The sequence below is a fragment of the Lithobates pipiens genome, unplaced genomic scaffold (genome assembly GCF_037356315.1).
Source record: "Lithobates pipiens isolate NorthernLeopardFrog02 unplaced genomic scaffold, aLitPip1_a1.2 Scaffold_1, whole genome shotgun sequence".
Classification (NCBI taxonomy): Eukaryota; Metazoa; Chordata; class Amphibia; order Anura; family Ranidae; genus Lithobates; species Lithobates pipiens.
Genome location: NW_027507685.1, coordinates 53,779,341 through 53,807,062, shown reverse-complemented (window position 1 = coordinate 53,807,062; position 27,722 = coordinate 53,779,341). Strand labels below are relative to the sequence as shown.

The 27,722-nt window shown below is 46.3% G+C and overlaps 1 protein-coding gene across 2 annotated transcripts in view; it reads left to right on the top strand.

The window, feature by feature from the left end:
• The first annotated feature begins 6,796 nt into the window (after positions 1-6,796).
• DOCK11 (dedicator of cytokinesis 11) overlaps positions 6,797-27,722 on the top strand; it is a 551,771-nt gene continuing 530,845 nt past the window's right edge. For both annotated transcript variants that reach the window (XM_077493986.1, XM_077493985.1), the window contains exon 1: positions 6,797-6,961. In XM_077493986.1, coding sequence (XP_077350112.1) covers positions 6,860-6,961 — 102 coding nt within the window. In that variant the 5' untranslated portion in view covers positions 6,797-6,859. The remainder of the gene's footprint in view (positions 6,962-27,722) is intronic.

Here is a 27,722-nt window from a genome sequence, read left to right as displayed (position 1 = left end):
CACAACAGGGATCCCAGAAAGGTTTAAAGCATGCTCTTCTTGCTCCTGCTCATCCGCCCCGGCACCATCCTCCTCTGACTCCTCATCAGACTCCTGTTGTTGACTTGTCTCAGATAGAGTAGCCCCCCCTGGGAATTCATCCAGCATTGCGACTTCCTCATCTTCCCGCTCCTGCTCCTCCACAGCCTGATCAATGACACGACGCAATGCACGCTCCAGAAAGAAGGCATAAGGTACCATGTCACTGATGGCGCCATGGCTGCGACTGACCAGTTTGGTGATCTCCTCAAATGGCCGCAGAAGTCTGCATGTGTCGCGCATGAGCAGCCACTGGCGCGGTGAAAAAAAACCCAGCTCCCCAGAACCGTTTCTTTCGCAGAGTTCATACAGGTAGACGTTAACTGCACGTTTCTGCTGGAGCAGCCTATCAAGCATATAGAAGGTTGAGTTCCATCGCGTCGGGCAATCGCAAATAAGACGTCTGACCGGCAGATGGTGTCGCCGCTGAATGTCAGCAAGGCGAGCCATGGCCGTGTAAGATCTTCTGAAATGGGCCGAGATTTTCCTTGCCTGCCGCAAGATGTCCTGGACCCCAGGGTATTTGACAAGGAATCGCTGCACGACCAAGTTTAAGACGTGTGCCATGCACGGCACGTGCGTGATTTTGCCCTGTTTCAATGCGCTAAGCAGATTGGCACCGTTGTCACACACCACTTTACCAACTGTCAAATTGAGCGGTGTTAGCCACTCATCTGCCTGTGAACGCAAAGCTGAAAGGAGTGCCGGGCCAGTGTGGCTCTTTGCTTCCAGGCACAACAGACGCAGCACGGCATGGCAACGTCTCACCTGGCATGTGGAATAGGTTCTGGGGAGCTTGGGCGGTGCAGTGGAAGAGACGCTAGCAGCGGAAAAGGAGGAGGCAGCTGAGGAGGAGAGGGAGGAGGATGGAGTAGGAGGAGGAGAAGAAGAGTCAGGCCTGCATGCAATCCGTGGCGGTAAAACCAAATCTACACGGGTGCCACGGGTTACATGCTTGACGGCCGTCAGAAGGTTCACCCAGTGGGCAGTAAAACTGATATACCTTCCCTGCCCGTGTTTGCTAGACCACGTGTCTGTGGTCAGATGTATCTTGGCACCGACACTGTGTGCCAGAGATACATTCACTTGCCGCTGAACATGGCCATATAGCTCTGGGATGCCCTTCTCTGAGAAATACTTCCTTCCTGGGACCTTCCATTGTGGTGTTCCAATGGCCACAAATTTGCGAAAGGCCTCCGAGTCCACCAGTTTATATGGCAGTAGTTGGCGGGCTATGAGTTCTGACAAGCCAGCCGCCAACCGTTGGGCAAGAGGGTTATCCGGCGTCATCATTTTTTTACGCTCAAACATTAGGCCCACGGAAGCCTGCCTTTTTGCAGAAAAATGTGAGCTTGGCGTGATGGAAGGTGGAGTGGAGGACAATTGTGAGGAGAGAGGAGAAGGAGAAGTAGAAGACGAGGCTGGACGGTGAGAGCCTGCAGTGTGGCTTTGTGTGTTCCGTTGCTCCCACTGGGCTCGGTGATGGCTGCTCATGTGCCTTCTTAAGGCGGTCGTCCCTAGGTGAGTATTGGGCTTACCGCGACTAACGCGTTGACTGCAAAGATTGCAGATGGCAACGCTATTGTCAGCAGCGGACACGTTAAAAAAAGCCCACACTGCGGAGCCATGTGCCGGTGTCCTGGGAGCGCCAGATGTGACCGTACATGGTCGATGACTCGCTCCTGATACATTTGCAGTCTGCTTTGTCCCTGCTGTGCAATGTAAGTCATTGCTGCTTCTCCTCCCTATCTGCTGGTCCATATCTCCCTCTGAACTCCCCTCCTCTTCCTCTCTTGTGGGCACCCACGTGACATCACTAGACACGTCATCATCAACGTCACCTTCCCCACCGCTATAAGTAGAGTAGGCAGCAACACCGGGGACCAACCTCCTCCTTGGGCTGATCTGGGTACTGGCGTCAGACTGCTGAGTAGCGCTTGTTGCTACCTCCTCTTCCTGATCCAATACCAAGAGTGGCTGCGCATCAGAAATGTCCTCTTGATATGGATCGGAAAATAATTCCAGTGACTCAAGCGGAAGGTATGTGGTGGTGGTGGTGGTGGTCGTGTTGTTGGTGGTAGTGTCTTTGGGGGTGCACATAGCAGAGAGTGAAGAAGAGGGTGCAGATCGAGAGGATGAGGAGGGTGCAGAAGAGTAAGGCTGAGCGAGCCACTCAACCAAGTCTGGTGCATCCTTTAAAGTAATTGAACGCACCTTCTGCAACTTCCCACTTTGGCTCAAGCCTGTTGCTCCTGCCCTACCCCTACCACCCCTGCGGAAGGGCCTGCCTCTTCCTCTGCATGTCATTTTTTAAATGACCCTGTGACAAAACTCTTAGTCCCTATACCGCTGAAGGACTGCTGCAGTATAGGTGAGCGGTCAGCAGTGGTGCACGTCAACCCTATCTATTGTGGACCGATAGCGGTCCTTACAGAACAGCAGACTGTACCGCACTCAAGCCTATGTACCGTAGCACCCTATACCAAGTTACCAGTCCTTATAAGAACTTTTGTGGACCAAGCAGGTTGTGTATTAGTGTTTAGCAGACTGTACGTCAGTCCCTATACCGCTGAAGGACTGCTGCAGTATAGGGCAGCGGTCAGCAGTGGTGCACGTCAACCCTATCTATTGTGGACCGATAGCGGTCCTTACAGAACAGCAGACTGTACCGCACTCAAGCCTATGTACCGTAGCACCCTATACCAAGTTACCAGTCCTTATAAGAACTTTTGTGGACCAAGCAGGTTGTGTATTAGTGTTTAGCAGACTGTACGTCAGTCCCTATACCGCTGAAGGACTGCTGCAGTATAGGGCAGCGGTCAGCAGTGGTGCACGTCAACCCTATCTATTGTGGACCGATAGCGGTCCTTACAGAACAGCAGACTGTACCGCACTCAAGCCTATGTACCGTAGCACCCTATACCAAGTTACCAGTCCTTATAAGAACTTTTGTGGACCAAGCAGGTTGTGTATTAGTGTTTAGCAGACTGTACGTCAGTCCCTATACCGCTGAAGGACTGCTGCAGTATAGGGCAGCGGTCAGCAGTGGTGCACGTCAACCCTATCTATTGTGGACCGATAGCGGTCCTTACAGAACAGCAGACTGTACCGCACTCAAGCCTATGTACCGTAGCACCCTATACCAAGTTACCAGTCCTTATAAGAACTTTTGTGGAACAAGCAGGTTGTGTGTTAGTGATTAGCAGACTGTACGTCAGTCCCTATACCAATGAAGGACTGCTGCAGTATAGGGCAGCGGTCAGCAGTAGTGCACGGCAACCCTATGTATTGTGGACCGATAGCGGTCCTTACAGAACAGCAGACTGTAACGCACTCAGGCCTATGTACCGTAGCACCCTATACCAAGTTACCAGTCCTTATAAGAACTTTTGTGGACCAAGCAGGTTGTGTGTTAGTGATTAGCAGACTGTACGTCAGTCCCTATACCAATGAAGGACTGCTGCAGTATAGGGCAGCGGTCAGCAGTAGTGCACGGCAACCCTATGTATTGTGGACCGATAGCGGTCCTTACAGAACAGCAGACTGTACTGCACTCAGGCCTATGTACCGTAGCACCCTATACCAAGTTACCAGTCCTTATAAAAACTTTTGTGGACCAAGCAGGTTGTGTGTTAGTGTTTAGCAGACTGTGCGTCAGTCCCTATACCGCTGAAGGACTGCTGCAGTATAGGGCAGCGGTCAGCAGTAGTGCACGGCAACCCTATGTATTGTGGACCGATAGCGGTCCTTACAGAACAGCAGACTGTAACGCACTCAGGCCTATGTACCGTAGCACCCTATACCAAGTTACCAGTCCTTATAAGAACTTTTGTGGACCAAGCAGGTTGTGTGTTAGTGATTAGCAGACTGTACGTCAGTCCCTATACCAATGAAGGACTGCTGCAGTATAGGGCAGCGGTCAGCAGTAGTGCACGGCAACCCTATGTATTGTGGACCGATAGCGGTCCTTACAGAACAGCAGACTGTACTGCACTCAGGCCTATGTACCGTAGCACCCTATACCAAGTTACCAGTCCTTATAAGAACTTTTGTGGACCAAGCAGGTTGTGTGTTAGTGATTAGCAGACTGTACGTCAGTCCCTATACCAATGAAGGACTGCTGCAGTATAGGGCAGCGGTCAGCAGTAGTGCACGGCAACCCTATGTATTGTGGACCGATAGCGGTCCTTACAGAACAGCAGACTGTACTGCACTCAGGCCTATGTACCGTAGCACCCTATACCAAGTTACCAGTCCTTATAAGAACTTTTGTGGACCAAGCAGGTTGTGTATTAGTGTTTAGCAGACTGTGCGTCAGTCCCTATACCGCTGAAGGACTGCTGCAGTATAGGGCAGCGGTCAGCAGTAGTGCACGGCAACCCTATGTATTGTGGACCGATAGCGGTCCTTACAGAACAGCAGACTGTACCGCACCCAAGCCTATGTACCGTAGCACCCTAGACAGACCAAGTTACCAGTCCTGATAAAGAGCTTTGTGGAACAAGTGAGTTGTGAATGATTAGCAGACTGCAGCAGAAGGGCAGCAGTCAAGTATAATATTCTTTCTATATTTGGAAGAAAGAATATTATACGTGTACAAGCCTATTACCGTACCACTGATACCAGTCCTGAAAAGAACCTTTGTGGAACTAATAGTAACAGCAAGTCTTTAAAATTATCCTCACTGCCTGACACACTGCTTCCTGCCTGTCCCTATACAAATTGGCAAAAAAGAGTAGGCTGGAACGATTAGCTGGAACAGCTCTTTTGTGGACCTGATAGTAACAGCTAATGATGATGATGATGATGATGATGAAGAAAGACTAATCTGGCTGAGCTGTCCCTAAAATAGCAGCATACAGCGCTCTGTCCCTTTATCTAAACTGACAAAAGAAACTCAGGCTGCTGACCTAACACCTATACCAGTCCTGAAAAGAACTTTTGTGTACCAAATAGCTAGCGTTTTCTCTGTCCCTACTCCACACAGGATCCTTTCCCTACAGTGACAGAAGAAAGAATGTAAAATGGCCACCGGATCGGGTGTATTTATAGGTTAGGGGGAATGTCCAAGTGTCCATGAGCTGTCATGTCTCAATTGGTTGTCCTGTAACACATGATAAACGTGTCACGAAAGGTTAAAGTTCTTGTATACATTAAACACGTAAGTCCGCCGGGGCGAACGACGGAAAAAGGCGTTCGAACCCGCGGACGGCGAAAGTCGGAAATTCGCCGCGAAACGACCGCCGGGCGAACCGTTCGGCCATCACTATTGCTAAATACCTTTTCCCATCAGCAGTTAGAACAGTCTTGTGACTTCTATGTCTGGTTAAAGCTTATAGGAGGAGTTTTCATTCTGCTCTGACTGTCCTATGAGGCTGCATGACCCCTGACCCTCTGGACAGTGCTGATTAGCCCTGTGCTGATTATGTGCACCCTCTTGAAAAGAAAAGCCCTCTAGCAATACACCAAACTGAGCATGTGTCATATGCCTCCAAGGCTCTGTTTTATAAGCAGATGGATTGGGGACTGTGGAAGAAGGGGAGGATCAGAGAAGACCGGATCAGACAGCCTTGTTACACAATGCAGAGGCATAACCCCTTAGATTCCACAGTGAGTGTAACATGCATGCTTTAGGCTCTCTTTTCACTACTGTGAGTTGTTGTGTGACTTGACACATGAGAAGTTGCATGACAAGTCAAAATCCATGTATTTCAATGGTCCACGTTCTAATTGGTGCGACTCCAAAAAAGTTTGTTTTACTACTTTGTACTGAGTTTGGTGCAACTTTTTCTCCCATGGTTCTCCCCAGTTGCATGACATTGCTTCAAAAAATCGCTTTGCAGAGTCACTCTGTAAATCGCATGAGTTTGGAGTCGCAATAGTGGAAACTGAAGCCTAAGGCTTCAGAAGTTGCTGCGTCTTGAAATTGCACAGATATGAACGGTACTCATTGGAAATCATGGGGTACAACTTGTCATGCGACTTTTCAGTCCCAAATCGCATGAAAAGTCGCCCTAGTGGAAACCTAGCCTAACTGCATATACAGACTGATTTTACTGTTGGGGGTTAACGCTATAAGCCACCAGTTCGACTTGTCATGCGATTTAAACATTTCAAAACACATGACAAGGCACACCCTATTGTCCGCAATTGAAGCTGCCAAATCAGGGCAACTCTGATTCCATCGGAGTTGCACCGATTTTGAAAGTAGTTCTTGCACTACTTTTTGCAAGTTCAGGTGCACCTTGCAGACATCTGTGCATGAAGTCACACAAATGCCTTTCAAGTCGCACCTGATGTCACGCTGACACGTGGCTTAGAAATCGTGGCGAAGTTGCACGATTTGAATTCTGTGTGACCGAAGGCTGAAAAAGGTTCCTGCGTGACTTTTTTGTGATTTGATTGCCTCTTGCATTGACTTTTGTTAGATGAAGTCGCAAGCCGCAATGAAATCGCAGATCCAAATCGCACTGACCTGCGACTTTCCACTGGTGTGGACCAGGGAGGTTACAGCATTTGTAGCTGCTGACTTTGAATTTTTCTGAAAGCCAGTAAAGTTCCATGTGCTTAACCCTTGCAGTGCTGGGTAATGTTGTGTGATGTGTGGGATGGATGGGGGTAGAGGTTGTGTACAGGATGTGTAGTGATCTGGGCTGTGTGATGAGCGATCCTAGTGATGAAGGAGGAGGAGGAGGAGGAGGAGGAGGAGGGGCGGAGGAGAAGATCAGTCCGGACTGTCACTATCCTCAGACACACACAGACTCCTCCATGTACACCCAGCATGGCAGAAGTCAGGAAATTCACCAAGAGGCTCAGCAAGCCGGGCACAGCAGCAGAGCTCAGACAGAGTGTATTGGAAGCAGTCCGGGGATCCGTTATCCTGGTAAGTGCAGCATGCAAGCAGTATAGATGGGGCCCCCACCCTGGGGACATGCGGCCACACTCATCGTACAGGAAGTTTGTCATGTGCTGTGGTTGGGACCTGTGAGATGAGTGCAGCCTTCTAGCTGAGTGCGATGGCTGATGGGGTCCCTGCTAGGACCATGCTGTCCCCTATTGCAGGCTGACAGCTTTGTTGTTGCTATTTGATGGAAGCCACACCCTGCTGAGACATGGAGCTCTGTGTGATCAGATGCTGGAAGGGGACTGACCCTCGGTTATGTCACAGATCCCTCACATCACCCCCACTATTTCCCCAGGAATAGGTGTTGATGATGTCATAGGTGATGTCATCATTTGTGAACTGGATTCTGGCACACTGAAAACTATTTCCCCCAGGAATAGGTGTTGATGATGTCATAGGTGATGTCATGTCTTGTGAACTGGACTCTGGCACACTGAAAACTATTTCCCCAGGAATAGGAGTTGATGATGTCATAGGTGGTGTCATGACTTGTGAACTGGACTCTGGCACACTGAAAAGTATTTCCTCAGGAACAGGTGTTGATGATGTCATACAATATCATGACTTGTGAAATGGACTCTGGCCCACTGAAAACTTTCCCCCCAGGAATGGGTGTTGATGATGTCATAGGCAATATCATGACTTGTGAAATGGACTCTGGCACGCTGTCAGCCCTCCTTGGTTAAAGCGACCCGGTCACCATGCCATTCATTTATTCCAACATGTTACAAGGCGATTATTTGTGCGTTTACCATCTTTTAGGAATTGTTCAAACAGTTAAAGTTTTTAAATGCAGTATGAATAAGTATGCAAGAACATAATAGTAATAACTGAAATAATGTATGTGTGTGTAGGACTCGTATAAAATATGCAATTTATTTAATTTATTTTAGAAATTGACACCATTGTGGTGCTTTCATGTGCATTTCATAAAAGTACAGCTTGCTGCATTTGTTTGCACCGAAATGCACCACAAACACATGTGCTGTAAACGCAACATGATAAAAACAAATAAAGCCAAAAAATTCATTACAAATACATGTAAATGCACACATTGATTGCCATTTAAAGGAGCTCCTATGCCTGTTATTTGCCTGTAAAATGCCTCCCCTGTGTAGTCATCCAAAAGTCCTGCTGCTGGGCTCTGCTATCTTGGATATGACATCAGCAGGCTCAGAACTTCCAGTGACACTATGGCACAGGTGTCAAACACAAGGGCACGGGCCAGATCCGGCCCTCCTGGGCATTTCATGTGGCCCTCATACCTCTCATATAGCTGCAGCATCTCTGCCCACACCTTGTCCCAGCAGTCAAGAGAGGAGGTCAGAACTCCTCTCCCAGATCCTGCACTTTTCTTTGCAGCCGCAGAGAGGACTATCTTGTCCCCCCCACCCGCATCTCAACAGTCAGCAGCAGAGAGGAGTACAGAACTCCTTCTACAGATACTGCTTCTCTCTGTGCAACCTCAGCACCCCCTCATCTCTGCCTCCCCTGGTCTCAGCATTCTGCTGACTCCAGGCCTCCTCTGGTCCTCCTCCAGATCCTGCACTTTTTGCTGCCCCCACCTTCTTCCTAGCAGCAGCACAAGGTAAGGGGATTGCACTGTGATGTAAGGGAGGGTGGGAGACTCTTGACTTCTGATGATGGGGGTGCTCTGGACATCTAGTCTTAGAGATACAACAGGCCCTTTGAGGGCAACCATGATGCTAATGCAGCCCATGACAAAATTGAGTTTGACACCCCTGCACTGTGGCATTCCCCTTTATTCCCCCCTCAGCAGTTACATAAAAGGTTATGTAAGGAAGTAAAGGGAGGGGTGGAGGAGCTGGGCCAACACAGACAGTAACTAGACACTGCCATAAGAGGAGAGGGAGGGAGGGGACTCGGACGGCATTGACTCTTCCTGGGGTAGTTTGATTTTCTAGTAAATTCAAAGGCACATTGTGAATGAATAGATATTGTCAATGGAAAGGAAAAATACTGCAAGTAGGCATTTCAAAAATGACTTTAGATTTAGTAAAATCCCACTGAAGTGTGCCACACCATAACACATGGTACTTGGTTACCATAGGATTTGCCATGTGGTTTTACATGCACATTAGCAAGGTGCATTGGGTGCCATTAGGATTTATTGACACCCTTGCACTTCTGCAAAAGGGATGCACACTTTTAGTGAACCTGGCCTTAATCTGGCCTCTTCTTTACATGTAAAAAAGGTTACTGACAGGCGTACAGACAGATAATACACAGACACTGGGGGGATATATTGGAGGGGATTTACTAAAAGTGGGGAACACAGGAATAGGTGGAGCTGAGAATGGTAGCCAATCCCCCCCAAAATGTCTTTCCTCTTCATTCATCTGTATATGGAATTGTTCAATTCCCTGCCTGACACCTTGAGGGCTCCTCAATCCACTGACTGTTTTAAAAAAAGGGCTTACAATTTTGCACACAAAAAAAATCATTAATATTCCTAAAAACAAAACAAAAAAAAAACATTTGGATTTTTTTTTTAAACTCACCTCTAAATGGCTGTTGCTAGGGGGTCCCTCGTAGTCGGCCTCCTTCAGTGCCTGGGCTGGTGACGTCACTTCCCCTCAGCACAGGAAGGGCTCAGCTCTGCCCCCTCCCTCTTGTCAATCATCTGGGACACGTGACAGGTCCCAGATGATTGCGCGGCCACTCACGGCATGCTGCGCCGCTCGCGCATGCACAGTGGGTTACACAGTTACAATGCCGGCGCCGCCCAACGGAGGGGAGGACGAGCGGGGCTCCCCCGCATTGCTGAATCCTGGGACAGATAAGTGTCTGATTATTAAAAGTCAGCAGCTGCAGTATTTGTAGCCGCTGGCTTTTAATTTTTTTTTTTCTAATGGGCACACCACTTTAAGACATTTCTTTTTAGCAAAGCTTTTTGTGCCTTTTAGATGTTTGTTTTATTGTATAAATTGCTCATTTTTCTTTTTTTCTTAACCTGTAGCACTTTGAGATCTTTTGGTGAAAAGGGCACTATAAATAAAATATTATTATTAATAGAAAGTTTTTTTTTTTTTCCAAGCTGATCTACAGGATACAGCTATAAAAGACACAAAGTAATGCAGTTCTGTTTTTAAGAGTTACATAAAGTAGAACTAAAGGCAAAACCTTTTTTTTTGGATAGAGATGATTATAACCACTGAGTTTTTTTGCCATCTTTGTCCCATTGGGGAGATTTCCTTTCACTTCCTGTCTCATTGCCAAAGCAGTGAGTGAGAGGAAATCCCACCAGTGAGGGAATCCCTGTGTGTCACCGGGGTCACCGGAACTAGCATCCCCATTTTCTCTCTATTAGTGTTCTGGTGACAACCCAAAATGTGCGATTTTCATTTACTTTCACTTTCGATGATGACGGTAAACAGGACAAATAGAGAGTATGAATCTCCCTACCAGGGGCACAGTCAGCAATAAAAACTGACAGGGGTTCCAATCCCTCTACAAAACTATAAAAAAAAAAGAAAAAGTTTTGACCCCTTTCACACTGATGGGCTGATAAGGTCCGTCTGTCAGTTTTTCAGGCGGACCCGATCAGACCACCCATTGGTCTCTATGGAGCAGAAGATGTCAGCGGACATGTGGTGTCTGCTGACACCCGCTGACATTCGATCCGAACCGATCTTGTCCAATAATACCAGATGGATGGGGATCCGTTCCCTGTCTGTCCATCGAATGGGATCATGTGACACTGGGGTGGACAGGCTGTCCATTTCCATCTGACAGCCCCATAAAGAACAGCAGGCTCTGTCTGTGTTCACTTCACTTCAGAGATCCCCAGCTGAGCGGGAATATCCGCTGGTGGACTCCACCAGTGTGAAAGGGGCCTTAAGAGGAAAGGGCCCAAAAGTACATGTCATGTTGCCCCGCCTCCTTCCTGCTCCTCTTTTACAATTGGAGGTAAATGTTTTTATTTAAAAAAATGTATTTTTACCACCTATGTGTGCTGCAAACCAGCACTTCCTCATTTCTTACCTAGGTGAGAGGTGTGTTTTTGTCTTGTGAGCCTTGCAACACATCTGCACACAAGCAAGTTTCCCTGACCATATGTGCACACACAATGTGTTTCCCACGCATGCGCAAAGACAGCTATTAGGTAAGTCTCAAACCTTTACTGTCTTTGTGCATGCCCATAACCGTGGCACTGAGGGAGAAGCAGAGCCACTACAGAGGGGACTGAATTTCCTCTTTCAATGCATTTTATTAAATGCAAGCAGTGTATGTACATACAGCAGAGCTTAGTCTGGGGAGGGAGGAGCAGTACAAAGAGTCTATCAGCAGTGCTCAGATGCTATGAAGGAATATGCTGATAGAAGGACAGAGCAGAGTGGCAGAGAGATGAGCTCATCCATCTTTATCAGTCTTTTACTTCTCCTTACTATTAAAGTATTAAAGCATGAAAGTAAAACTGCCCTTTACATTAAGCTATACCCAAATAATGTAAAAATAATAATAATTTGTGTCCCCTTTTGATGGCTCCCCCCCCCCCCTTGGGTGCATGCCCTGTGCACAGCAGTAGGGGGCCGCTGGCATGTGTGCAGTAGGAACCACTGTATGCTCTGTGGGCACTAGGGGGCTGATGATGCAATAGGGGCCACTAGGGCTGTCTGGCTGGGGCATGCACAAGCAGCTCCTGATTTTCTCAGATCTGGTGCTATGATTGGCCTTGCATGCAGAGTACAGTGCTTCAAATTCTAACCACACACACATGTCGGTCAGGCACTGCAAAGCACTGAAAGACAACTACTGCCCTCAAATTCTATTTTTTATTGTAAGGGTGGAGTTCCTCTTTAAGCCTGGAACACAAATTTTTAGGAGGGTTGAAAAGACCCAGATTGTTCCTACAAATTCTGGAAGTTTGACTACAATGATATATGGGGTGTTTAATAATTTGCTATCAGATATGTCATATTTTGTGCATTTGTTAGCTATGGAGTGTTGTGATGGAAATATATTTAAAGGGGAATTAGAACAAGCTTGGGGAAACAATGGAATAAAGATCCTTTGCATCTAACAGAGCAGGTGTCTGTTCATCTATCTGTCATGTCTGTTCATCTATCATGTCTGGTCATCTGTCATGTCTGGTCATCTGTCATGTCTGGTCATCTGTCATGTCTGGTCATCTGTCATGTCTGGTCATCTGTCATGTCTGGTCATCTGTCATGTCTGGTCATCTATCTGTCATGTCTGTTCATCTATCTGTCATGTCTGTTCATCTATCTGTCATGTCTGTTCATCTATCTGTCATGTCTGTTCATCTGTCATGTCTGGTCATCTGTCATGTCTGGTCATCTGTCATGTCTGGTCATCTGTCATGTCTGGTCATCTGTCATGTCTGGTCATCTGTCATGTCTGGTCATCTGTCATGTCTGGTCATCTGTCATGTCTGGTCATCTGTCATGTCTGGTCATCTGTCATGTCTGGTCATCTGTCATGTCTGGTCATCTGTCATGTCTGGTCATCTGTCATGTCTGGTCATCTGTACTGCACCTGGTACCATCAGGATGGTCCTCAAGGGCCACGATGGTTGATGATAAGCCAAGAAGACCTGTCCCTCTGCCAATGTTGCATGCTGATCAGACTACACATGCCCTTACTGTGCAGTTTGGTTTACAACCATAATGCAGCTCTTGCTCAGAAATACATGGAGGGGTGTCTTAAAGCGGAGGTCCACCCTAAAGTGGACCTTCCACCCATTGGAATCCTCCCCCCCTCCGGCGCCACAATTGGCACCTTCAGGGGGGAGGGGGGTGCAGGTACCTGTACAGTACAGGTATCTGCACCCACTTCCGGGATAGCTCTCTGCAGAAAGGGGCGTAGATCTACGCCCCTTTTCCGAAAGTCCCCCGCTGCCTGCTGGGAAACACACAGATCCCAGAGGCAGCGGGTCCATCCTTATTGCGCAGCGCGACTCGCGCATGCGCAGTAGGGAACCAGGAAATGAAGCTGAAAGGCTCCACTTCCTGATTCCCATACCTAAGATGGCGGCGGCAGCACCCGAGAGATCGGCTTCGGGTGCCGACATCGCGGGCGTGCTGGGCGGGTAAATGTCCTTATTTTAAAAGTCAGAAGCTGCTGTATTTGTAGCTGCTGGCTTTAAAAAAATAAAAAATGGCGGAACTCCCGGCGGACTCCCGCTTTAAGTCATCCAATCAAACTTACAGATACAGCCTTTACCAGACTTCTGGGTCCTTGATGACCAACCTAACCTTGATAGATGAAAGACAAGGGGTGCATGTTTGGGGAAAAAACATAAGTTACATTTTTATTTAATTAAAACAGTAGGAATTGTTTATGTCAGAGGTTTCTATTTACTATATAAATAACATTTGTGTAAAAACAAACACATCAGAGTGGACTCTGGAGCTTGGAGTTATGTGTCAGCTTCTGGTACACCTTGCCAAGAAATAGCAAGTAGAATGAAATAGCGATCAAGCTTGCATGCTCCATTTGAGTGCCACTGATGAATACTTGTAGAGCCTGCTCCATAGGGATTAATGTGTTCCATTTGTTTAGCGATCACTTGTTACACCTAGCACTTAAAGAGGAACTGCAGTCTGCTCACATAATTTGTAATAAAAACATCTTTGCCATTCTGAAGCTTCCCTCCAACCACTTTGCATAGTATTTTATATATACTGTGATTCTGTACTTGCCAAATATGCTGCAGAAATCTCCCTCCACTACTAATACCACTACAGCCATTTTAACTGTGGGCAGCTGAAGCTGCTGTCTGTTCACTTCCTGGATTTACACAGAGGCACACCTCCAGCTCTGCAGCTCTCATTGGACCCTCTTATGACTTATCACTCCTCCCTTCCTGGCCAACCCTCACAAGAGTAAGAGAGAGAGCGGTGCATGATGTCATAAGCCTAGGCTAATGACCAGACAAGAAACAGAAAGTGGGCCGTATAAGGTATTTACTGGCAGAAATGAAAAAATGTTTTACTATCCAAAGGTAAAACAACGAGGGCAGAAGATTTAATAGATGGAAAGAAAGTTGAGAAAATGACAGAAGTTCCTCTTTAACTCACCAGCAAATTTAGTAGCAGGACTGAGCTACTAAACTCTCAATAGTTCAATCTTTTAGTAGGAAGAGATTAAAATTGCCAATGTAGCCCTAGCCTAAAGCCTCGTACACACGTTATGAAAATCAGAAGAGGATTGTCATTTGACAGACTGTTGTCCTAAGTTCTTACCATTAGTATACTCCTTCCAACAATTGTTTTCCAATTTTCGGCCAACAAATGTTGGATGACATGTTGGTAAATTTTTGGCAAACGACGGCTCCACGTCAGATTTTCTGATGGTTAGTACACAAATCCGTCACACAAAAGTCGAAAGTACAAACACGCATGCTCGGAATCAGTGCTCACCAAACAGGAAATTAGCAGAAGCGGCCCAGAGGGTGGCGCTCAAGAGCTGAAATGCCTCATAGTACGTCACTACTTTCGTGTTTGTGGCACGACAATTTGTGTAACGTTAGTATGCAAGACAAGATCCTGGATCACGCCTTTTTGACAAAAATCAGATGCTTGGTTTCCAACAATCGTACCTTGTGTACGAGGCTTTAGGCTTAGCTCACACTGGTGGTCAATATGCGTTTCTACTACCGCCCCTGACCAGCCACCTCCATATGTACATGACAGCTGGAGGGGGGAAATTATATTTCTTGCTATTACCATAATTTATCACCAAAGAGCAACCCAAAATTGTCCTGCTCCGGACGATTGCAGCGATACCACATACAGTGCCTTGCGAAAGTATTCGGCCCCCTTGAACTTTTCAACCTTTTGCCACATTTCAGGCTTCAAACATAAAGATATAAAATTTTTATTTTTTGTGAATAATCACCAACAAGTGGGACACAATTGTGAAGTGGAACGAAATCTATTGGATTTTTGAAACTTTAACTAATAAAAAAATGAAAAGTGGGGCGTGCAAAATTATTCAGAGATTTGCAGTGGTCTGATACTCCTTCCATTTCAAAATGATCGCTTGCACAGTGCTCCTTGGGATGTTTAAAGCTTGGGAAATCTTTTTGTATCCAAATCCGGCTTTAAACTTCTCCACAACAGTATTATGGACCTTCCTGGTGTGTTCCTTGGTCTTCATGATGCTCTCTGCGCTTTCAACAGAACCCTGAGACTATCACAGAGCAGGTGCATTTATACAGAGACTTGATTACACACAGGTGGATTCTATTTATCACCATCAGTCATTTAGGACAACATTAGATCATTCAGAGATCCTCGCTGAACTTCTGGAGTGAGTTTGCTGCACTGAAAGTAAAGGGGGCGAATAATTTTGCACGCACCACTTTTCAGTTTTTTATTTGCTAAAAAAGTTTAAAATATCCAATAGATTTCGTTCCACTTCACAATTGTGTCCCACTTGTTGGTGATTCTTCACAAAAAATTTTAATTTTATATCTTTATGTTTGAAGCCTGAAATGTGGCAAAAGGTTGAAAAGTTCAAGGGGCCGAATACTTTCGCAAGGCACTGTATAAGTATGTCAGTTGATGTTTGTATCCATAGTAGGGCCCAGAAGCAAGTGCACATTTGGAATTTTTTTTTGTCCTACCTAAAACAAACTAATGTCGCGTACACACTTCCGGACTTTCCGGCAGACTAGGTCCGACGATCTTCCCGATGGACTTTCGGCGGAGTTCCGACGGACTTTCAGAACAAACTGACTTGGCCACACACTAAGTCCATTCGAAAGTCCGTTTGTTTTGAACGTGATGACGTAAACGAAACAAAACAAGGAAGTTCAATAGCCAATAGCTGCCCTTGCGTCGTATTTGGTCCGTCGGAATTGAGTCTGCCGTTTTCCCGATTTTTAGTCCGTCGGAATTGAGTCCGTTGGATAGATTTGAAACATGTTCTATTTCTAGGTCCGTCTGATTTTTTTTTCGAAAAAGGATCGGACTAGCCCACACATGATCGGATTGTCGTGCGGATTGATCCCATCGGACCTAGTCTGCCAGAAAGTCCAGTAGTGTGTACGTGGCATAACTGACACTTATACTAATTAAAAAAAAATTTTTTTTATTCTACCAAAAATATACTGAACTTGACCTTTAACCTTACTTTGACCCTAAGGCCCCTTTCACACGGGGCGAATCCGTTGGACGGACTCAGCTGGCTCAGCGGGGGATGACAGGTCCGTCTCTGCTCACTGTGCAGAGACGGACCTGTCAGAGCCCAGCTGTTCTCTATGGGGAGATCGGATGAAAACCATCAGCATGTCCATTTTCATCCGATCCTATCTGATCCAATCAGATGGCGAACATATATATATATATCTGTTTTAAACGGGTCTTGTTGGATCGGATGGCAGGCGGGTGTCACATCTCCACTGACATCCACCTGTCCATAGAAGTCAAAGAATGGTCCGCTCGGATCCACCTGAAAAACAGACAGGCGTATCTGAGTGGGCTGATCGTGTGAAAGGGGCCTAACACTAACCCTGGCAAACCTTGATTTAGTTATTTTTTTCTTTATTTTTTATGCTTTTTTTATTTTTCACACACTTTTGTTTTAGGGCTGTTACTGATTACAATTTTTGTGTTCGATTAATCGTTTTGTTTTTTTAATCGAGTAATTTCGCTTAATTATAATGCACATAACGCAACGCGATCCACACGGCAAAAATATCACAGCTTATCAGCCTCTAAGGACAACAATGTTAAAAACGGAGGTTATCAAATTTGCCTACACTTAGCTTACTGAATGATCCCAGTTAACCACATCCATATTTACCATCACTGTCCAGGCTGTCCGGTGACGTCATGGACATCAACGTCACCAGACTCCTCCCCCTTCCCTTCGTTAGCGAAAGGTGGCACTTGGGGTAGGGGGGAGGAGTCCGGTGACGTCGATGTCTGTGACGTCACCGGATCTCCGACGGAACTCCCTGAAGACCCGGAAGCTGGAGGAGAGGTGAGTAGTACCGATCAAAAGAATTTTGATCAATCAAAAAAATTAACGATTAATCAAGGAATTAATTGTTAATTTCCGCAGCCCTATTTTGTTTGTTTATATCCTCCTCTCCTGCAAGAAGAAGAGAAAGATACAATGATAGTTCAATTGAAAACCAGGCTTGTAGGAGGCAGAAGTATCACCACAAATCCACCGCAGAACTCTTGCAAGTCTGCCACATGTGTGATAAAGACCCACGATATTTACTTTAAAGGGAACCTGTGCTATGCCTATTCAGGACACAGTAACAGGCTCACTGTAACTTACCCCTCATTAGCATCATATTATTTCCTTCCTTTCACTCCACAGCTAAGGGAAAGTTCTGTGTAAGCTTCAAGCCACTAGTATCATAGCTTACACAGGGCTACGGACTCCTCCTGTGGAAGCGCTGATTGGCTCAGCTCTGTCACATGGAATAAGTCACATGCTCCTCTATACCTGAAAGAAGCGGGAATTTCCCTCAGCCTCCAGCACTGAAGAGAGCAGTCGGGTATAAGGGGAAATATGTTGAAAAGTTACTACTCTGGCAATTCAGAAAGCGCTGGCTTTTCTTTGATTTTTCAGTTTTAAGTAACACTTGGGATAGTGTATTTGCTGGCTGCATCCCAGAGGGAGAGAGCAGATTACCATCAGTTTAATATTAATGGGAGACGAATGGGGATTAAAGTAAACTTGTTGGTTGTTTTGTGTATTGAGGACCATGTGACAGGGCTGGGCTAATCAGTGCACTGAGCTATGTGTTATTACACTAAGGCTGGGTTCACACTACTGCGAATTGGATGTTGGTTTCCCCGCATCCAATTTGCATGTCAGGAGATTGTGACCGACTCTATGGAGCTGGTTCACACATCTCTGGTTCTGGTGTGATTTGCACAGTCCTGTGCGTCTTCTGGTACGTTTCAGGTCCGAATTCAGCCAAAAATTCAGACCTGAAATGGTGAATGGGGATGCACCAGGCCCCTGCTGTGAGCCCCTCCGTCCTGCGGTGTGAGTCCAACCTTAGCAGTTACCACTTGAAGTATAACTAAAGGCGAAACCTGGCGAATTTGTTTTTGCCATCTGCGTCCAATTGGGGAGATTATTATTATTATTATACAGGATTTATATAGCGGCAACAGTTTGCAGTACACTTACAATACAAATCAATACAGTAGGGATCAGAGGGCCCTGCTCGTTAGAGCTTACAATCTAGAAGGGAGGGTCAAGTGGAAACAAAAAGGTAATAACTGTGGGAGGTGAACTGATGGAGAAAATGAAAACACAGTTGTTAGGTATGGGTAGGGTAGGCTTTCTCAGAACAGGAGGGTTTTCAGGGATCGTCTGAAAGCTAATAAAGTAGGAGATAGGAGGACAAATTGGGGTTAGGCATTCTGTAGGATTGGAGAGGCTTTGGAAAAGTCCTGGAGGCGAGCATGGGAGGAGATGATGAGGGAGGTAGAGAGCAGGAGGTCTTGAAAGGAACGAAGAAAACGAGTAGGTTGGTATTTAGAGACTAGGCTAGTGATGTAGCTGGGGGTGAAATTGTGGATGGCTTTGTACGTAGTTGTTAGTATTTTGAATTTAATTTGTTGGGCGGGTGGAAGCCAGTGGAGGGATTGACAGAGAGGAGTGGCAGACACAGAGCGATTGGTAAGGTGGATGAGTCTGGCAGCGGCATTCATGATGGATTGAAGAGGTCATAGACTATGTAGAGGTAAGCCAATGAGAAGGGAGTTGCAGTAGTCGAGGCGAGAGATGACCAGCGAGTGAATTAAGAGCTTTGTTGTGTCATTGGTTAGAAAAGGGCGTATTTTGGAGATGTTGCGTAGATTGAGGCGGCAGGATTTGGACAGTGATTGGATGTGTTGCTTGAAGGAGAGTTCAGAGTCCAGGACTACACCTAGAACCTTGACATGTGGGGATGGGCTTATGGTTGTACCATTGATTTTGACAGAGAGATCAAGGGAAGGGGAAGCGGCATATGGGGGAGAATTTTTTTTTACGTTCGGTTTTGGATAAATTGAGTTTGAGGAAGTGGTGTGACATCCAGACTGATATATCTGATAGTAAATTAGTGATACGTGAGGAGACAGAGGGAGTGAGCTGAGGGGTAGAGAAATAGATTGGGATGTCGTCAGCGTAGCGGTGGTATTGGAAGCCATGGGAGGCTATCAGTTGACCCAGGGAGGAGGTGTAGATTGAAAATAGTAGACGTCCAAGAACAGAACCTTGGGGAACCCAAACAGAGAAAGGAAGAGGAGAGGAGGAAGTAGAATTGTAAGAAACGCTAAAGGTGCGGTTGGATAAGTAGGAAGAGAACCAGCGAAGAGTTCAGTCACGGAGACCAAAGGTGTGGAGTTTTTTGAGATGTGCCTTCACTTCCTCCCCCATAAGCAAAACAGGAAGAGAGAGGAAATCCCTGCAAGTTAAGGGAATCCCCCAGGTCGCCAGAACTAGTGTCCCCATTGGAAGATTTCCCCTTTATTACTTTTCTGGGGACAACCCATTTGGGATTTTCTTTTACTTTCACTTTCGCTTTCAATAGATTTTTATTGAAAATTTAAAGCGGTAGTAAACCCGCAATTTTTTTTTTTTAAACCTGCAAAGCAAAATGCATAATGAGCTAGTATGCACCGCATACTAGCTCATTATGAAATACTTACCTTAGAACGAGGCCCCGACATCTGGCCCGATCCACTCCGAGGGAGCCGACGTGCTCCCTCGGCGTCTCTTCCGGGTATCGCGGCTCCGGCGCTGTGAGTGGCCGGAGCCGCGATATCGTCACTCCCGCGCATGCGCGCGGGAGATTTCAGTCCGGCCGCACGAGCGCTGCCGGATTTTCACGGAGAGAACCCCCTTGTGTGCATGCGCCGCTGCAGTCAGCGGCGCATACCGAGGGGAATATCTCCTAAACCGTACAGGTTTAGGAGATATTATTTTTACCTACAGGTAAGCCTTATTATAGGCTTTCCTGTAGGTAAAAGTTAAAAAATCGACCATACTACCACTTTAAGGTACAAAACTTAGTGTAAGGAAACTTTTTCGCCAAGATGTTAGACAGCTGGAACGTATCGAGAATATAAAAAACATGCAACAGTATAAATAGCATAATAATAAACAAAACCTGTGGCCTACAAGTTAGAGTAGGTATCAATGAGCCAGGTAAATTTGTCGCAGGCTGTGAAACAATACGCAAATCAAAAAATCAAGTCTGAAGACAGTGGCGGCCCGTCTATTAGGGGCACACGAGCGGCACCCCCCTATCCATGCACTCGGCCCCCTAATCTACATTCAGGGCGATGGACAAATGGATTCCAATGGGCGTTTTATCTTTTTTTGAAGCACGTGATTAGAGCCAGAGGCTCCAATAGGCTTCAAAAAAGGGTGGGCTCGGGGGCACAGAGCACTGCGGCCTGGGCCCACTCAGTAGTGTGACGATAGCGAATGAATATTTGCAATTGTCACACTGATTCTCCTAACTGATCAGGAAGCTGGTCCTGAGAGCCCTGTCCTGAAGGAGAAGTGAGCCCATTGGCCTAGGAGGAGGTAGGGTGAGGAAGGTATGGCGGGGGGATCTGGAGCTGCTGGAAAGTTGGGTGTGGGTGACCCGCCGACTGACTAGGGGGGTGGCCGTAGGTTCACTGTTTGCCCCACTCCCCCCAAAATATGCCACCAGCTGCCACTGCTGAATAATTAGCATGATCTGGAACAAAGAAATAAGAAAGAAGGAAAGAGAAAAGAAGGATGTTTAAAGTAAGAAGGTGGAAAAGAGAGGTGAGGGGAGGAGAGTCAGTGTTAGGAATGCCCAAAACCAGCTTTCCAAAGCTGTAATATTATAATGAGGTATAGCTCTCTATGGAAAATGACAGATGGGCATATTGTAGAGCTGAACAATTAATCGTCAAGAATCGTTATCACGATCTTGACTAAAGTGTTTCACAATTCTTTCTATGCAAAGAATTCTCTGGCCCGGTGCATTGCACCGACTCGCATGGCAGTTCACACTGCCATATGCGAACTGCTGGGGAGTGTCAATACATTGTTAACGGTACCCCCAGTTCAGCTTGCATATCGCACTGAGAACTGACAGATTGGACATGAATTGGATTGCACGGGTGTGAATACCATTGCGATGTGATTCTTGTCCAAACAAAAAAAAGGGTCCTGTGCGTGTTTGTAACGAATGAGGTGTGATATCAGGCATACTATCTGTATGGCTGAAATCGCATCACACAGACATCGCATGTGATGTGAACAGCAGTGCGCTGGGAATCACATGCAATGTCTGGCATTGCAGCAGGGTTAAAGTGGTTGTAAACCCCTACAAACCACTTTGACCTACAGGTAAGCCTAGATTAAGGCTTACCTGTAGGTCCAAGAAATATCTCCCAAACCTATACGGTTTAGGAGATATTTGCCCGAAGACAGGCACCGTAGGCAGCGGCGCGCAGGCGCACTGAGCGTGGCATTGTCGATGACGAAGATGCCGCGCAATGCCGCGCGTCTCGGCTCCCGTGCGCATGCGCGGGAGTGACGGCTTCGCCGAATGACAGCTGTGGAGCTGCAAGACCCCACCGAGAAGATGGATGCGCCGGACTACAGGGGACAGCGGTGACATCGCTGGCTCCTGTGTCAGGTAAGTGACACATAATGTGCTACTATGCGATGCATAGTAGTCCATTATGCTTTGCCTTTGCAGGGAATGAAAGAGGAAGTAAACTCTTCAGGGTTTACTTCCTCTTTAACCTGGCCTCTCTGCTCTTCTGAAGCCACAGCCATCAAAAGAAAGGAAGAGAAAAATGGGCAGTCTGCCAAGAATCAAAACATTCTTTATCAGTTAAACTCAAGTATAAACATTGTAACAATTTGTCAATGGACTAGACTGTGTGTAAGGCCCCTTTCACACTAACGTCCCGTTCAGGCCCGCCTGTCAGTTTTTCAGGCGGACCTGAACGGGTGCTCCATAGAGCTCTATGGAGCGTCGGATGTCAGCGGTGACATGTCCGCTGACATCCGACCCGCTCCGATCCGAAAAAGTGTGACGGAGGAAAAAGCTATTTTTCCATCCGTCTGCGGATCGGATCGGGTGACGACGGGCACTGCGGTCCGTCGTCATCCGATCTCCCATAGGGGAGAGCGGCGCTGTGACAGGTCCGTCCCTGCGCAGTATGCAGAGACGGAGCTGTCATCTCCCTGCTCAGCGGGGATCGGCGGAGTGATCCCCGCTGAGCAAACGGACATCCACGGGGCGGATCAGAACTGATCCGCCCCGTGTGAAAGGACCCTTAGTGAAAAAAGTTTAACCACTTAAACAGTAAACCTTTTTATGACATTTGCTGGTTTCAAGTTAAAATAACTTTTTTTTTTGCTAGAAAATTACTTAGAACCCCAAAACATTATATATATTTTTTTAGTAGAATAAAATGATGGTTCTTGCAATATTTTATGTCACACTGTGTTTGCGCAGCGGTCTTTCAAATGCAATTTTTTTTGGAAAAAATTACTTTAATGAATAAAAAAAAAAAAAAAAACTAACCAGTAAAGTTAGCCCATCTTTTTTTTTTGTATAATGTGAAAGATTTTAGGTCGTGAGAGAATGGTGACCTTTTTATTCTAAGCAAAAAAATTGTGATTCTCATTTTGGCCATAATCGTGCAGCTGGAGCATATTGTATCCATTGGGTCCAAATCTGCAAGAATTTATTTTGCATGTCCAGCAGGATGCTGGTCAGTTTCTCGTTAAAGTGTAAGTTCACATTTACAGAAAAATCTATAAAGCCCCGTACACACGAGCGGACTTTTCAACATCCAAAGTCCGACGGACTGATTCCGTCAGACTATTCGATCGTGTGTGGGCTGCAACGGACTTTTGACTCGCCAAAGTCCGAAGGACTTTAGAATATGGAACATGCTTCAAATTTTTCCGAAGGAACTCCGCCGGACCCGGTCCCTTCGAAAAATTCGCTCGTGTGTATGCTATTCCGACGGACTAAAACCGACGCTAGGGCAGCTATTGGCTACTGGCTATGAACTTCCTTATTCGAATCCAGTCGTACGTCATCACGTTCGAATCCGTCGGAGTTTAGTGTGATTGTGTGTGGCCAAGTCCGCTCAGCCGAAAAGTCCGTCAGAACTCCGTCGGAACTCCGGCAGAACTCCGACGGAACTCCGGCAGAACTCCGACGGAACTCCTTCGGAAGTCTGTCGGACATAAGTCCTCTCGTGTGTACGGGGCTTAAGGTGAACTCAGGGCCGTCTTTAAGGCAGGGCAAAAGGGGCAGCTGCCCTGGGCCCTGTCATTGTTGTGGGGCCCAAAACAGCTGCTTCATACTTGCCAACTATCCCAGTTTACATTCCCTTGTCCCTTGAAGTTTTATTCCTGTGCTGTATCCCAATATCTCAGTGTGAAGTGCTGGTACTAATGCTGCCCAGCTCTGCTCTATTGTTGTGTGCAGATGACTCACCTGAAGATCCTATGTTTACATGTAAATAACCGGCATTTGTATGTAAATAGCGGCGACAATACTAAGTAAATAGCAGCAGCCAGCGACATTGGTATGCAAATAAAGGCGGCATTCCTATGTATATCATGCTCCCCTGCTGTGAGGAGGTGATGCTGTAACCTCTAGCAACTAGTCAGTAAGCAATAATGATATGCTGTAACTGCTGGCAACCAATCTCAATTGCTGCCTGATCTGATACAGAAAACGGATTTTAAGTCTAGCTGCTATTTATTGTATGTCTCAGAGTAGGTGGAGAGGGAAATTGCATGGGGGGGGGGGGCCCCAAGAAAATTTTTGCCTAGGGTCCAATCTATACTAAAGACGGCCCTGTGTGAACTTACACAGGTCCTCCTCTTCGACCTCTCCGGATCTAAGCCCCGGTATATCCACGTCAGGAGCCCAGGGCTTAGAAATCCTCTCTCCTTCCTCGAGTCTCCTCTATAGCTGACAAGACAGCTATGTGGCTGCTGACTGGTCGGCGCCGTCCATGTGACGGTGCTAACTAATTAGCATGCTCCAAACGTCCCTCCTGATGAGGGACTTTTTGACTTAGGCAGAGAGGATTTCTGAGCCAGATTGTCAGGCTAGGTGCAGATAACAAGTAACAGTTCAGGTGTGCTGATTATACAAAGAGTTCAAAGCACATACCATGAGCAGGTCTAAGCAGAGCAGGTCAGCTGAGACTTGTAGTACACCGCTGCAGACGAAGGTAGATGATTGCTGGACCTTGTAGTTCACTGCTGTAGGTGAGGATAGATGATTGCTGGACCTTGTGGTTCACTGCTGCAGATGAGGGTACTAGTAGAATCAGGCAAAGCGTAGTCTAGGCAAGCTGGGTCATACACAGGTAGATCAGAATCCAAACGGTACAGAATCAGAAGCAAGTACGGAGGGTCAAACAAGCCGGGTCAAACATGAAAGTCACAGAGCAAATATCAGCTGGATCAAACACGAGTGAACTCTAACACGAGCGCTGACTGAATGCTGATACAGGTGATTTAAACGTGAGCAGGCCAATCACTGTTGTTTCCCAGACACAGGCTGTGTCAGGTGAGTTGTGCTGGGTCCTAAAGGGATTCTAGTACTGACACAGATATGCCGGGGCTTAGAACCAGAGATAGTGGCGGTCCAGGTCAGTTGGACCGAGGTGGGGCACCTGTGTAAGTTCACCTTACAGAGTTTTCTGTAAAGGTGAACTTCCCCTTTAAATAACCCGTCAATCTCTTTTACTTTCACTTTCAAATGATAATGATAAACAGAACAAATAGAGAGTGTGAATCTCCCCCTAATGGGAGCACAGACAGCAAAAATAACATAATAGGTGTTCTAATGCATCTCCACTCCATCCAAAACTAAAATAAAAAAAGTTTAAATTACAATTAAATGCTTCGGTACATTCAGTCACTGTGTAATGCACAAGCCTCGTAAATTATACAAAAAACGTTCTTTTCCTTCCCTGATTTGACTGTCTCACACGCTCTGCTCTCAGACACTGCAGCTCACATTTAGTGGCAGAAGCAGTGTTGCCAATGCAGAATTCCCTGGGCAGGACTGGGTGTGGCCAGATCTCTGCAGCCGCACATCGGGGCAATGTCTCACTGCCTGTGATTAGCGCAGCGCTGTGCCGACTTCCTGGCGGGCTCTGCACGTGTTCCATGCGAACACGCCTGAGCTCATCCCTAGTATCATGTGACAATCGTGGTAGAACCGTACTGCATTTTTTGGTGCCGTTGCGATGAATGGCATCTGAAATTCATGTTAAGCGATTTGTCATTTTATCAGAGCGTTTTGAAATTATGGGCAGAATCGCAGTGATTCTGCCCTTGATTCAAAACCTCCATGTTTGAATGCAGTCTTAGGTCATTTTTCCAACGCTTTACAGAACTTGTCAAGCCCTGTGCAAAATATTAAGAACAAACCCTCCAAGCCTATGATGCAAGTTTACATTTTTAATGTAAAATGTAGTCATGCTGTAAAGATAAAATTACTTTACTGGAAATGCATTGTCCATATGTAGATGTACAGTATGTGCATGTGTTACTATGATATCATCGATCTGCAGATGCCATTAGAGGAGTGCCTTATCATAAATGCAGACAGGAGGATGATACTTATGAATGAGGTGTCAGAGCCAGTCTTGGCTTTCATCCATTGCCCTCCATCACAAGCCTCACAACTGGAGCTGACTGCTTCTCATGCTTGTATTGCACACAGGCTATCAACAGATTACAAATAGGAAGTGGTTGGGTAACTCAGTTACAGAACTGGAAAAGGGTTCACATGAATGCAATGGACAGTTATACAAGCCCAGAAAAAAATGTTTTTGTTTTTTTAATTGTTTTTCGAAATCTAGATAATGTGATTTGATTTCTTTCTATACCAATGGCATAAATGATCACTCTGAGTTTCTGAGTTTCATTAGCAATAATTGGGTAATGTGAGGTGTAAAGCTCAATTGGATATTAAAAAAATAAATGCCAAGTAAGACAGTTGTATATTCATTTATGTATTTTTAAACACAGCTTGTATTAGTACTTACATTTAGCTGCCTGTAATCCTTTGTGCATCAGAGTCAATCAAGGTCTCTCACAGTGCTGTCTGTCTATGGCTGGATTCACACCTATGCATTTTTAGTGCTTTTTGCATTTTGCAGATTTGCACCACAGAACATGTTCCATAGGAAACCATGTTAAATGGACTATAGTGCAAATCTGCAAAATGCAAAAAGCACTAAAAATGCATAGGTGTGAATCCAGCCTAACACTGAGAAAGCGTTTAAGGCAGGCCATACATCAATTCCCCCATCTGTACATTGGAGGTGGTTGGAGGAATCCCTGCCATTGAACTATTGTATTCTGACAGCAGGGAGGGTTGCCTGCTGTCAGAATACAGTCATCAGCACTGCCGGCTCTAGCTGGCAGCACTGAGAGAGTGAATATTTTCCAACAGGCTGGTTGTGCAAAAGTTGATCGAGAGCTTGGTCATAGATGCTGAACCAGAGACATTCCAATCTATTCAGGGCCAGCTTGAGAACACACTCAGCACAGGCAGACTCATTAGTGTGCTTGCTGCTCCTTCACTATCCAGTTAGCAAGCAGTGGTTGTGCCCTGGATCAAGCTATTTAGCTTAAAGGATAAGTTCACATCATCCGTTTTTAGGGTGGAACATGTAAGGCCCCTTTCACACGGGACGGATCAGTAATGATCCGCCCCGTGATGATCCGCTCGCTCAGCGGGGATCGCTCCGTTGTCCCCGCTGAGCCGGCGGCGGACAGGGCGGTCTCTGCACACTGTGCAGGGACCGCCCTGTCAGCTCTCCACTCTCCTCTATGGGGATCGGATGAGCACGAACCGTCTGTCCGTGTTCATCAGATCCGCTCTGCAGACGGATAGAAAAATAGGATTTTCCTCCGTCTGCAGAATCGGACAGTAGCGGAGGCGGACGATATCGGGTGTCTGCGGATGTTCATCCGCAGACACCCGCTGTCCCATAGGGATGAATGTATGCCCGTATTTCATCCGCAAACGGATGGATGGAATACGGACATATCGTCCGCATGTGTGAAAGGGGCCTAACATGTTCCCAATGCTACAGCCGCTGCTCGCTAACCCCCCCCCCCCCCCCAGCGGATCTGAAGGAGACCTGCATGGCACCTGCTGATCGCTGGTGCAATGCTTTACCTGCAAAAAAAATATGCATTTATTATTTTTTTCTAAAAGGTGAACTTATCTTTTAAGTACAACTTAAAAAAAAAAAAAAGTTCACATGTATTCAAGTTTCCCAGTAAATGAATAAAAGAAAGAACTTCTTTTAAATGTTACACCTGTAGGCTGCATGTGGCCTGTCCCAAGAAGTGAGCTATGCTGGGTTAAAAAAAAACTGGGGATACTTGAATACATAGGAACTTTTTTTTTTTTTTGGAAATGTGAACGTAGCCTTAAACTGCACCTGGCTGCAGAGGTGGCTTTAGGCTTTGTGAGGACTTAGGCCAGTGGTTCTCAACTCCTGTCCTCAGGACCCACTAGCAGGCCAGATTTTAAGTATTACCTTGGGGAGATGCAGACTAGAATACTGCAATCACTTATGAGAAAATTACGGTATATCACCTGTGATTATATATTATATGTATTTCAGTTGTCTTGCAAATCTGGCCTGTTAGTGGGTCCTGAGGACAGGAGTTGAGAACCACTGCCCTAGGCAAAACTAAAGACCCGTACACACGATCTGACTTTTTGACAACAAAC